Here is a 12,182-nt window from a genome sequence, read left to right as displayed (position 1 = left end):
CAGCGCAGGGTCTGTCCCCCTCAGCCAGGCGAGGTGGTGCTGGTGACACCACCGAGGGGGATGCAGGGCCCGGGAGGCTTGGCACCGGGCACTTCACCGTCTCACCTCTCACAGCGCCTTTTCTGCCTCCTTCCCTGCGAGTTGAGCCCCGTCTCGCCCCGCCCGGGATTTTCCCCCGGCTGCCACGGCCCCTCTATTTATTTTAGCCACTGTTCTGGCCAGGTTGCCAGCCAAGTCCTTCCTTCCCTGCCAGACCCAGCCAGATGGGGATAATTAGGCCTGGATTAAGTCAGAGCTTTAACTCTTGAAGAAAGGGCAGGAGGGCGGCACAGGCCCTGGCCCCTCCCCTCCCTCCCAGTCATCCCCTTGGACTTGCTCCATGGCAGGTACCTGTTTCTGGAGCCCTCAGTCGTCTCTGCACCAACCAGGTAACAGCATTTCCTGTGGGTTACTCACACCTGCGGCGGCACTGGCCCAACAGATCTGGCACAGAGCAGTGCCACAACCCTCCTCCCTCCAAGGGAAAGCCCCAGCATAGGGGACGTGAGGGGACACGTGTGGAGGCTGCATACCTGGGGCCAGACCCTCCCTGCTTCAGGAGCTGTGTGACATCCATGGGCACAGAGCCATTCCTTCCCGGTGTGCCAGCAGCTCCGGGGTGCTCCTAGAAAGGGACCTGGACAGCCACTCAGCTCTGTGGGACACACACCGCTCTCCCCTGTGTTCCGGAGCAAACCGCTGCCAAGGGGAGCTGGGAAGACACCGCCCCAGCCCCGGCACTCCTCCAGCAGCACAGCCCGTGCCGGGGCAAGCCCAGGCGCTCAGCACAACAACAGCCCCCTCTCCTTTGAGCCGAGTGCTGACACATCCCACTGTGGGGCCGAGGTAGAACCAAGCAGCACCCGCAGCCCCAGAAGGCTGCAGAGAGCCTGGCACAGTCAGCCAGCACCCGCCTCCTTCCTGGGGCTGTACCCACATCACCCAGGAGGAGGGGGCTGGCCCCACAGCCCCCTCCTCCCACCAGGCACCCAAGGTGCAGGCCTCTGGGGCACCCAGCAGAGAGCCACCGGCACGAGCTGCCACCGCTACGGTGAGGTTCTGCTCCCACCACCACACTGGTTCCCCCAAGAGCAGAGCCAGCCCAAAGCTGTGCTTACAGCAGAGAACCACGTCACACCACAAACACCTCGATTCCCTGCAGCCATCTGTCAGCCACGTACAAGTTGATGCGGGCCAGAGCATTCAAACCCACGCGAGGTTTTCCATAGCTATTTATTACAAAACACCAAAATACAGACTGAAAGTATAAAACACTGCCAGGAGGGGGCACGCAGCAGCCCCCACACTGGAGCCCTGCGCACCCAGACCCTCCCCGGGCTCTCCCCCACCAGTCTCCAGCCAAGGGGGAGGAATGCCGAGGCTTTAGGTGTAGTCACAATCGAACTCGTACTCCCGCCTCTTGAAATGATGCTTCTTTCTCAGCTTCCCCGACCCCAGGATGCTGTAGTTATAATCGGATGTGACATAGGGGATCTCTCCCTCAACTCCTTGCTGGAAGAGGAAATCCAAGACCAGGAACAACTTGAGAACTTGCACCTGGATGTGAGGGGACCTGCCCTCCTCGCACGACAGAGCAGAGCAGCGAGAGGAGCAAGCCAGCGCTGAACCACCCCGCTCTGGTATCCGAAACACGAGGAGAACGCGCTCCTCTCCCTCCTTCCTACACAATTTCCCAGAGAGATATCCATCTACCTGAGGCACGCCTGGGCCTCAGAGGGGAACGGGAAAGCCCGCCAGCTGGCTTCCGCCCTCCTCCCCTGCAGCTCCTACCTGGCCCACGAGAAGGCAGTTGGGGATGGCGATGCTGCCCAGGAGCAGGCAGTTCACCGCTCGCAGCTGCTCCGGCGGCACCGGCGTCAGAATGTGGTAAAGCTTCTTCTCCATGTCGACCCCTCGGACGATTCCTGGAACAAACCGACAAACCAAAGCCATCTGTGCCGAGTCGTAACAACTCCTCATCGTTTCAGACCATGCAACTGGAGGCAGCCAAAGCTCTCTGAAACAAACAGCTCTTCTAGCACCAAGGGGCTCAGGTTCAAAGGCCTGGGCAGAACCACAAGCTGCGACTGAGTGGTAGAAGGCAAGACTGACAACCCCATCTGCCTGTGAGAGTGCAACTCCAGACAGCAAGGGAGCTGCTGAGTCCTTTGTGGAAGAGTGAGGACAAAGCTCTAAGAGGCGCCGCCGCTTGGTGACACTCCCCAGAGCTGCTGGCACACGCTAGTGAAAACCTGAGTGCACATGGTGAGTCCTTCCTCTCAGCCCCCTTCCCAGTCCTTGTCCAAGTAGACAATTCATGTTCTGCGACCCACTGTCACAACCTGGCAGGCAGGGTGGCAGCATGAGGTCCCCCCCCAGCTCGCTCACCGAAGCCCAGGCAGTCACAGATCGGTGTCTGCGTCAGCAGGACGGGCCCATCGTTCTGGCATCTGATTTCATCGGGGATCCTGCAGAGCCCGACCCAGCCAGCGTTCACAGCGTACATGATGTTGTTAGGAGCCACGTCGGTGTGAATAACCCTGAGCGCAACAGCGCTGAATGGGACCTGAGGGGAAGAAGGAAGGAAAAACCCCACCGTCGGCACAGCCCCACGTTTGGTGGAGTTCTGAGAGGAGACAGCACTGCGCAGCCCAGACCTGAGAGGTGCCAGCCAGCCCACACCTACGGACAGGCGCCATCATAGCGGCGCACACCAGTTTCCGTGCTGACAGCAGCACACGACCCACGGCAGCCCCAACGGCAGCCTAGCTTCCAGGTACACTGCATGACGTCATTATCTCTCTGCTGACCGCAGAGTCTTTCCCCCTTCTGAAAATATCTGCTGCACAAGCACCGCTGTGGACTGCAGGGAGAAGGGCTCTCCCCGACACCCCCCCCCAGCTCCCGGAAGCGCGCCGTACCTGGTAGGGCACAAGGCTGTGGAGTGGCAGCACGGCGCCGATGTCTGGGGCCTGCAGCTGCCCCAGGTAGCCCAGGATGGACATGTCACGCAGAATGCCGCTGTGCACCCGCCTGGGGAGGGAACCGCGGCGTGAGGGACAGGCAGCGATCCAAAGAGACACCCCGAGCACACCACACGGGACTACCTGCCTCTCCACACAAGGCTAGCTCTTAGAACTGCTGAAGGAAGTGGGTTTACTACCTCTAAGGGAGCCCAGGATTTAGGGTATTGTTCCAACTTTAAAAGGCATTAGTATCAAAGACAGGGTTTGGCCTTTTCCAGACCGAGCGTGTCGCTAGATGAAGAGTAAGGAACCTCCCAGCCCGACACAGAGGCGGCACTGCACTTGCTGACTCCCAAGTGGGTGTCGTGCCAGGCATGAAACCACCTAACCGAGGTGAGCAGAGCAGGGGAACCCCCTCCCCAACCTAACCATCCAACACAGAACACCCGGAAACCCAGCCAACCACCACCCAAACACAACCCCCCCAGTAAGAAACCAGTAAGCTCCAACTGATTTAACAGAGCTCCCAAGGCCAAAGCACAGCCAGAACCTTTACTTAAGCCCACCAACCACGTTTCTACTTACGCTTCACCTGCAATCCCTGCCCGAGGGAATTCTGGATGGACGTACAGCAGCTTGAACTCGGGAACTGATGCGTCTTCCTCCCCTTCAGAGGGCTTCCAGTCCTCTGCTTCGCTGCCAGCCATCTGCCTGCACCTGCCTTGCTGCTTGCCTTTGGTGTACAGGCCGGGTGTGAGGTGGATGTACTGCGGTGTGAGCGGAGCCATGGCCTTCCAGTCGTACGTGTCCATCTGCACAATGTGGCTGGGTGACAACAGCCGGATGATATCAATCAGAAGCAGCAACCCCTCACCTTTAGGGAGCAGAGGAAAGACTGTTGCTGCCGCACAACACCGCTACGGACGCCCAGTGCCAGCTCAAGGGGTCGAGCTGTATTTGCTGGCTCTGGGCTGACCAGATACCCTCCCTCTGCACCACCCTCCAGAGCACACCGATCCCCTTTACCTTTCACCCAGCCCATGGTGTTGACGATTAAGGGCACCTCCTTCTTGTAGGAGCTGAACACGTACTTCACGACGTCGAGGTAGCGCTCCGTGTCCTGCTCACAGCTTGTCTGCCCGTAGTACACCATCTTCCGCGGTGTCTGCTGGTGAGTGAACGGGGGGCCTGAACAACAAGCAGGACAGCTTCTCGTGGTTTCAGCAAGTCAAATGGAACAACTCCCATCCCTGCAGCACCTACACACCACCTCCTCTGAAACTGTCTGTCCTCCTTTCAGGGGCTAACAGCCTGCACCCCCAGAGAAGCTGTTGTCACTCACAGGCTCCGTGCCAGGAGCTGGGTTTGGTTGGGGTTTGGGGTTTTTTTTCTCACTTGTTTTGCTTTTTACATCCCTGGTGACACAGGTGTATTTTGAAAGACTCTTCTACTACAGACTATCCAAAAAAGAAACCCACCTGGGCCGTATCCTTTATGGACAGTGCCCCAAACCCACTACACCACAAAACCCAGCCATTTCTCTCTCTCTTCTACACACACTGCTAACAACAGCCCTGAACCCCTGTGCCTGTGTAGATCCACTCTCTGCTTAACCCAGTGTTATCTACAGGCAGTAAAAATGGGGAAGATTTTCCCAGAGACCTTTTGAACCTGAAAGGCTTCAAACTTTGGCATGCCAGAAGGTGCTGGAAGAGGCTGTGAAGAACTACCTTATCCTCTCTTAAAGACAGGAAAAACAAGTGGGGAGAACAGTTCCTGCTACTGAGGGAGGGTTGCACAAACAGCTTTGATGCCCTTAACAAGAAAACTCTGACAGCCTTTCTTTTTACTTTCCCCAGGCAGCCACTTCCCCTAAAGCAGAGCTGCTACTCAGAAGGTGCCTTCTGGAAATGAAGCGGGTTTCCGGCAGCTGCAGAGAACAGCCGAACACGTACCAAGAACCGGCTCCGTTACGGTGCTCAGAGAGACGCATCCAGGCGGCGTGAATTCAGTCTGACCGATGTCACACTCCATGTACTCGACCGAGGGAAGGCTGGAGTGAAAGAAGCCCCTATATTAGCAGCCACTAGAGAAAGCAAACAGGACAGGATCTGGAACACATCAGAAGCACAGTCTTGTTTTGTTCCAGGCTGTCAGAAGTTTGTGAACACAATCAAAGGAGAGCACTGCTTGCTTCCCTCCTGAGGGTGCTCACTTCACTCGTTACAATAGCTCAGGACCCATCCAGGTTTAGGGGAAGTAGCTATAACAATAACTGGAGGCAGTACTAATTAGGGCACCACCTCTCCCATGTTAATTGGGCACCCTGGGAACAGCCATTTGGGATTTATAAACTTTTATCATCTTTAAGAACGCAGAGGTCAGGGGATTAAGCTTCAACACCTCGCTCTGCCAAGGCCCTTCAAAGACACCAACACGTTACAGCCTGCTGCGGTTTCCCAAGGGCTGTAGCTCCCTGTCCCGCACTGAACCCCAACAGCTCCTGTCCCGCACTGAACCCCAACAGCTCAGCACCCTACGAGCTCACATACTCAAAGGACAGTGATTCAGTAGTATTTCAATAGAAACATTCCAGTAGGCAACTCCTCTGGAAGGAACCCAAGACAAGTACACTTGATTTTCTCAAGCTTTGTTTCTTTTTTTTAAAAGACACCTGCCTTCCAGCTTTTCTGAGGATCTTGCAGTTTTCATCCTTCTCCCAAATCCCATACAGTACTTAAAACGTGCAGAACAGGAGAAGACTCACCGATTCAGTAAGAGATTAATTAGGTATCTATTAAAGGTGGATTTCCCGGTGTTTTTTGGGCCGCAGACCAGAACAAGGGGCACACCTTCATCTTCCGCTGGAAAAACAAACACACTCTGAAACTGACCAATGCTACCAGTCACTCTGATATGCCCCTTGTTTACCAAACAGAACATCCCAAATAAACCCAACAGCCCCTGTGGTCTGGCTAGGATGTATTTCAATGGAACTGAAAGAACTTGGTTAAAGAGAAGCACATCCAGCGTGCTGGTGCAAAGAGAAAAGGCCCTGAAGTGAGAAGTGAGCCCCACCACTAAAAGCCAGCAGCTAAGACCCCCAATTGCTCATGGGATTTTAAATGCTGCTGGGTGAGGTGGGTATTTTCACCCACTACGAAAGAGAATGAAATGAGTTCTGCCCTGACCCTGGGAAGCACGTTCACAGCAGCAAGCTGCGTGTCTGGTGGCAGAGGCACAAACCCACTCGAGGTGATGCATGAACTCAGGGCTCCTGTGATTTAGGGGAAAACTGTGACCCTCGACTGGTGCCTGTCACAGGGTACACTTACTCTCCCTACCTTTAACTCAGAAAAAGCCATGAACAGCCCATTCTCAGGCTACCACAGCCCCCCGCACACACCACTCACCACAGCAGGCTTGGATGAGCTCCTCTAGGGCCACCAGCATGCTCTCAGGCACCAGCAGCCCCTCGTCAGGGTTACATTTCACAATGCCAACGGACGCCAGGACCGCGTCTTCTGGAGCAAAGCTGGGCTCTTCCTTTTTCTGTGGGAGGAGGGAGAGATGCTGAGGAGGTGTGTGCGAGGCCCTGCGGCGGGGCTGCGGAGCGGGGCAGCTGCCTCATGCCCAGCACGAGGTCCGTGCGGGAAGGAGCAGCACCCGCAGGGCGGAGCAGCTGCCACGACGCCCGCTGGGCCTCACCTGAGGTTCGAAGAGCCGTGACAGCGGCGGGTGGCTCAGCAGGAACCGCGTCACCGGCGTGTCCAGATGCTCCAGCAGCACCAGGGCGCAGTCCGGCGAGAACCGCGCCATCACCTTCAGCCGCGCCTCTGCAGCGGGAACAGGCCGCGCTCAGCCCGCGCCCCAGGGCCGCGGCCCCGCACCGCGCGCAAAATGGCGGCCGCCCCGCACGCGAAATGGCGGCCCCGCGGTCCGCTCCCCCCACTCCCCCGGGCACTCACGGCGACGGACGCGTTGCGCTCGCATGGCGGCGCGGGCGGCGGCGCGCAGCTGCCGGTGGTCGGCGGCGGGCGGGCGGTCGGTCGGCTGCGCCTCCAGGGTGAGCGAGCAGTGGGTGGCCGGCGAGAAGACCGGCAGCCCCGGCTGGTGCGAGCCGACGGCGAAGCCCAGGAGCCGGACGGCGCCGTAGAGGCAGCGCAGGCGGCACTTCCCGGTGAAAGTCAGCGCCTGCGGGGACACAGAGGGCAGTGAGGCAGCAGGGAGGGAGGCGGGCAGGCGGGGAAGGAAGGGGCGAGCGCGGCCCGGCGGCTGCTCACCTGCCGCGGCGCCAGGAGCAGAACCGCAGCGCCCTCCGCCGCCTCCACGGCCGCCAGGCCCGTCTCGGCCGGCGGCACCATCCCGGCGCGGGCGAAGGAGGCGGCGAACTCCCGCCAGGCCGCCTCGGCCCGGCCCCCGCGGGACTGAGCCCGGCGGGGGCGGCGGGCCGGTGGGCCGCGCCGCGCGGGCATGGCCGGCCGAGCCTCCCTCCGCCTCCTCCGGGGCCGCCCCTCGGCCCGGCACCGCCCGCCCCGTTAAGAGGCGCCGCCCGCCCGCCGGCCGGCACCGCCCCGCCATGCCGCTGCCCGCCCTGCTCTGCCTCTGCGCGGCCGCCGCCGCAGCCGCCACCTCCTTCTCCTCCTTCACCCGCCGCGGCGACTACCGCCTGGCCGGCCTCTTCCAGCTGCACGGCCCGGGGCCGCGGGCTGCCACCCGGCCGCTGGTGAGCGGCTGCGACGAGTGAGTGCTGCCCGCTGCCCCGCTCCCCCCTCCCGACCCCGCGGGTTTTCCTCCCTCACAACCGGTTGTGCCTCCCCGCAGCGCCGCCGCCTTCAAGAGCCACGGCTACTGCCTGTCCCAGGCCATGCGCTTCACCGTGGAGGAGATCAACAACTCCAGCGCCCTGCTGCCCAACGTCACGCTGGGCTACGACATCCACGACACCTGCTCGGAGCCCGCCAACCTGCACGCCACGCTGCGTGCCCTGGCCCGGAAAGGCGGGCAGGAGGTCCAGGTGCTCCCAACCTTCCGTCACTATGAGCCCATGGCAGTGGCTGTCATTGGGCCTGATAGCAGCCAGCTGGCCCTCACCACCGCCGCCATCCTCGGTGTCTTCCTCGTACCCGAGGTAAGTATGGCTGCTGTGCAGGCTCCCGAGGAGGTAACAGTTTGAGCAGGGGGGGTAGGCATGCAGCTGAGTGCAGTGGGCTGTGGGTCCGCTGCCTGCCCAGCCCTCACTCTGTTCGGGTGACAGGCTGCTTGTGCCTGTGGGCTGGGGGAGCACAACCCCCTTTCTCCCGGCTCCCTTCCCAGATTAGTTACGAAGCCTCCTTGGAGGCGCTGAGCCTGAAGCGGTTCTTCCCCTCGTTCCTACGCACCATTCCCAGCGACAGGCAGCAAGTGAAGGCCATCTTCCTGCTGCTGCAGCGGTTTGGCTGGACTTGGGTCACGCTGCTGAGCAGCAACAACGCCTACGGCAAGGAAGGCTCGGATGCCCTCTACAAGCTGCTGACCACCAGCAATGTGTGTGTCGCCTACCGAGGCATCATCCCTGTCAACAGGGATGCCAGCAGCCCGGAGCTCCACAACCTGGTCAGAATCCTCACGGATGTCAGGGTCAATGTCACCATCGTCTTCGCCACCAGAGGAAGCGTTCGCCCTTTCTTCGAGGCGGTGGTCCAGAGGAACGTCACCGGCATGGTGTGGGTGGGCTCTGAAGACTGGTCCTTAGCCCAAACCATCTGGCAGGTACCTGGCATCCGGAGCATCGGCTCGGTGATTGGCATGTCGGTTGAGAAACCAGCATCCACGATGCTGGAACGCTTCGAGTCTTGGAAGGCCGCGGAGGAAAGCGCTGCGGATGAGCGTGCCGGCAGCACGGAGGCAGCTGGGGGGATCAGAGGCAGCGCCCAGCTGCGCTGCACCCAGCGCTGCACCGGCTGCCGCTCGCTCGCCGCTGCCCCTGACATGGACGATGCTCAAGCTTCCTTCAACGTGTACTCAGCTGTGTACGCCGTGGCCCACGGCCTCCACAACCTGCTGGGCTGTGCCTCGGGGGTGTGCAGCAAAGGCACGGTCTATCCCTGGCAGGTAAGAGCAACACAAGGAAGGAGCTTCCTTGTGGATCTGTGATTTTCCCCTTGTGCCTCAGGTTGTCTGTCCCACTGCAAGGACCACATCCCAGCCAAGGAACCTTGTGCCCGTCACAAAGCAGCCTGGACCCAGACCCTTGCCCCTGCTCACTTCTGTTCTTCCTCCCCTCACAGCAGGCACAGGCCAGCTGCTGGGGGTTGGAAAGGAGTCGGAGCAGAGAAGGGGCCCTCCAGCACATCCTCCTTAGACACAAGGCACTCCTCAAGGAGTCTCACCTTCAGGAAGGGCTCTCCTCCTGCTCTGTTTTACAGCTCCTACAGAAGATCAAGCAAGTGAACTTCACCCTGCTGGAGAGCCGTGTCTCTTTCGATGCCAACGGGGACATCCGTAAAGGCTACGACATCGTCATGTGGAACTGGAGCGGCCCGAGCTGGGCGTTCGATGTGATTGGCACTTTCAGCGTGAACCCCGACAGGCTGAGCATTGACCAGGGCAAAATCCTGTGGCACACGGAAGATGGCCAGGTACCGCTCTGCGCCGAGCCAGCTGCCTGCCCAGCACTGCCACCTCTGGGCTGTTTCCCCAGAGCAGGACAAAACTGAGGGCAGACAGAGGCAGTGTGGGGGCTGAGCCACGCTCTGAGCACCAGCTTTTATCCCTCCACCACACAAGCAGGCACAAGAACCGAAAAGGCCCCTACTTTTACCTTTAAACCTCCTCATGTTCACACCACCTCTGTAAAACCCACAGCACTGGGAGCTCCTGGCTCCTGCACCTGTCCTGTGCTGAGAGAGCCGGCACGAAGCCGCCCAGGTGCTGCCAGGCCTGGTGCTCAGTGAGGTGTCCCGCTGCCTGCCTGACCCCCACCACCTTCCCCACAGGCTCCCACCTCGCTGTGCTCCCAGGCCTGTCAGCCGGGGGAGAAGCGGCTGCAGCGGAGCCGCCACCAATGCTGCTTCAGCTGCGTGGCCTGTCCGCCGGGAACCTTCCTGAACAGATCTGGTCAGTACGCCCCGGGGGGCTGCTGCCTCCCCTTCCTTCCTGCCCACACCCTGCCTCCTCCTCCGCTCAGCTCCTTGCTTCCCTCTCACTGCTGCCCCAGGCTCTTCCCTCCTGCTTTCTCTGCCCCCCTGGGGTCAGTGAAAGCCTCTGAGCTGACCTCAGTGCAACCCCTCTGCCTTCTGACTGCTTATCCACGGGTATGCAAAGCCTGGACCCAGTGTTTTCCGGGGAGCGCTGCCCACAGGGGCCTGGCAAACAAACAGGCAGCGGAGACAGCGCTGGCAGAGCCCCTCTCCCACGGCCAGGGGACCAGGGATGTCCGGCCAGATGGATGCTTCCTGCACCGCATCCTCCAGGAGGGAAATTCACCCGGTAGCTGCCTGTGTGCCCCAGGTGGCACTCGGGCGTCTGTGGTCACCAGCAGCTGGCATATGGAAATGTCCCCTGCCTGGGGAATCTCCTGTCTCCGAGTCACCGGCCGCAGGAGAAGCCCCTAGCTGGCAGCTAGTCACTCTGCAGCCTGAGCTGCACATGGGCTGGGAGTTGTGGAAAGGGCTGGCTCTGCTGACAGGGGCAGCAAGGAATGCCCAGACATGGCCAGTCAGCACAGCTGTCCCATACCCAGCCCATGGAAGGGGGCTGCTGCAGACCTGTCCCACCCTTGGCACAGTACTGTGGGATGCACAACCCCTTCCCACCTATGTGCCCCCCTGCCTTGGCTCACCCTGCTGAGCTCCTCTCACGCCTCTCAACCTGAACCCTACACTTTTGAGAAGCCCATGGGGGGAGGTTTTGGGAAAAGGGCCCTCTCTGCTGCTTGAGGCAGCACCCATGGGGAAGGAGCAGGACATGAGGAGGGGGCAGTTAAGGGCAAGGCGCGCTGCCATGGCAGACCTCTTACCTGGGTGCATGAGGTGCCTCCATCACCAGCCAGGTTCATGTCCTCCACAGACCCCTACACCTGCCAGTCCTGCGGGGTAGACGAGTGGGCCCCAGCGAGGAGCGAAGCTTGCTTCAACCGCACTGTCGAGTTTCTGTCCTGGTCTGAGCCCCTCTCCTGGGCGCTGCTGACCCCCACAGTCTTCCTCATGCTGCTCATGGCAGGGCTGGCTGTCCTCTTTGCCCTGAATGCCTCCACGCCAGTGGTCAGGTCTGCGGGTGGGAAGATGTGCTTCCTCATGCTGGGCTCTCTAGCCTGCGCCTGCAGCAGCCTCTTCTGCTACTTTGGGGAGCCCACCCGGCAGGCATGCCTGCTGCAGCTGCCCCTCTTCGCCATCAGCTACTCCATCTTCCTCTCGTGCGTCGCGACCCGCTCCTTCCAGGTCATCTGCATCTTCAAGCTGAACGCGCGCTGGCCGGCTCTCTACGAGGCCTGGCTGCGCCGCGGGGGGCCGCCACTCTTCATCGCCGCCAGCACGGCAGCCCAGGCGCTGCTCTGCTTGGTCGCCGAGGCCACCAACCCCTTGCTGCCGCAGCGGGACTACAGCGCGTCGGCCTCGCAGGTATCGCTGGAGTGCGGCCCGAGCTGGACGGCGAGCAGAGCCGCCGCCTCGGCCTACACCGTGCTGCTCAGCGCCTGCTGCTTCGGCCTCAGCTACGCCGGCAAGGACCTCCCCTCCAGCTACAACGAGGCCAAAAGCCTCACCTGCTGCCTCCTCCTCCACCTCGCCTGCTCCGCCGCCCTGCTCTGCACGCAGGGAGCCTTCCACGGCCGGGAGAAAGCGGCGGCCCAGGCGCTGGGGGCCCTTTGCACGGTGGGAGCGCTGCTGGGCGGGTACTTCCTCCCGAAGGCCTTCATCATCCTGCTGCGCCCGCGCCTCAATACCCCCGAGCACTTCCAGATGGCGATCCAGCGCTACACACGGCGCCTGGCCGCTGCTTGAGGCACTAAGAACCGCCTGAGGCGCAGCGGGGGGTGTGGGGTGGAGCCGTCGCCTCAGGGCCCGGCGGAGCGGCCGCTCCGCCGGGCCCTGAGGCGACGGCTCCACCCCCCCCCCCCCCCAGCAGCTTCCCGCCCGCTTCGCTGTCTCACGTCACATCCGTCGCGCTGCCAAGATGGCGGCGGCGCGGAGGGCCCGG

General features: G+C 61.1%; 2 protein-coding genes across 4 annotated transcripts; one reads left to right on the top strand and one right to left on the bottom strand.

Moving 5' to 3' along the window:
- Positions 1–1,258: 1,258 nt before the first annotated feature.
- Positions 1,259–11,172, bottom strand: NOL9 (nucleolar protein 9). Of its 3 annotated transcripts, none has more exons than XM_084274815.1 (12): positions 11,005–11,172; positions 6,974–7,199; positions 6,714–6,841; positions 6,419–6,557; positions 5,773–5,869; positions 4,961–5,058; positions 4,032–4,193; positions 3,591–3,879; positions 2,961–3,072; positions 2,428–2,605; positions 1,831–1,964; positions 1,259–1,551 (listed from the first exon to the last, which is right to left on the bottom strand). In XM_084274815.1, the coding sequence occupies exons 1-12, from the start codon at positions 11,041–11,043 to the stop codon at positions 1,423–1,425; spliced, it is 1,731 nt and encodes a 576-aa protein (XP_084130941.1). In that variant the 5' UTR covers positions 11,044–11,172; the 3' UTR covers positions 1,259–1,422. The 3 variants fall into 3 exon arrangements, 2 of the variants coding, with proteins under 2 accessions (XP_084130941.1, XP_084130940.1); XM_084274814.1 differs by lacking the exon at positions 11,005–11,172 and adding an exon at positions 7,289–7,503; XR_014617831.1 differs by lacking the exons at positions 1,259–1,551; positions 11,005–11,172 and adding an exon at positions 7,289–7,503 and having other exon boundaries at positions 3,598–3,879.
- Positions 7,490–11,996, top strand: TAS1R1 (taste 1 receptor member 1). The gene is made up of 6 exons (XM_084274816.1): positions 7,490–7,748; positions 7,830–8,136; positions 8,322–9,098; positions 9,413–9,625; positions 9,983–10,103; positions 11,055–11,996. The coding sequence occupies exons 1-6, from the start codon at positions 7,585–7,587 to the stop codon at positions 11,984–11,986; spliced, it is 2,514 nt and encodes an 837-aa protein (XP_084130942.1). The 5' UTR covers positions 7,490–7,584; the 3' UTR covers positions 11,987–11,996.
- Positions 11,997–12,182: the final 186 nt, after the last annotated feature.

The sequence above is a fragment of the Gallinula chloropus genome (assembly GCF_964237585.1).
Source record: "Gallinula chloropus genome assembly, chromosome: 23".
In the NCBI taxonomy this organism is placed as follows: Eukaryota; Metazoa; Chordata; class Aves; order Gruiformes; family Rallidae; genus Gallinula; species Gallinula chloropus.
This window is presented reverse-complemented; position numbering and strand designations above follow the sequence as displayed.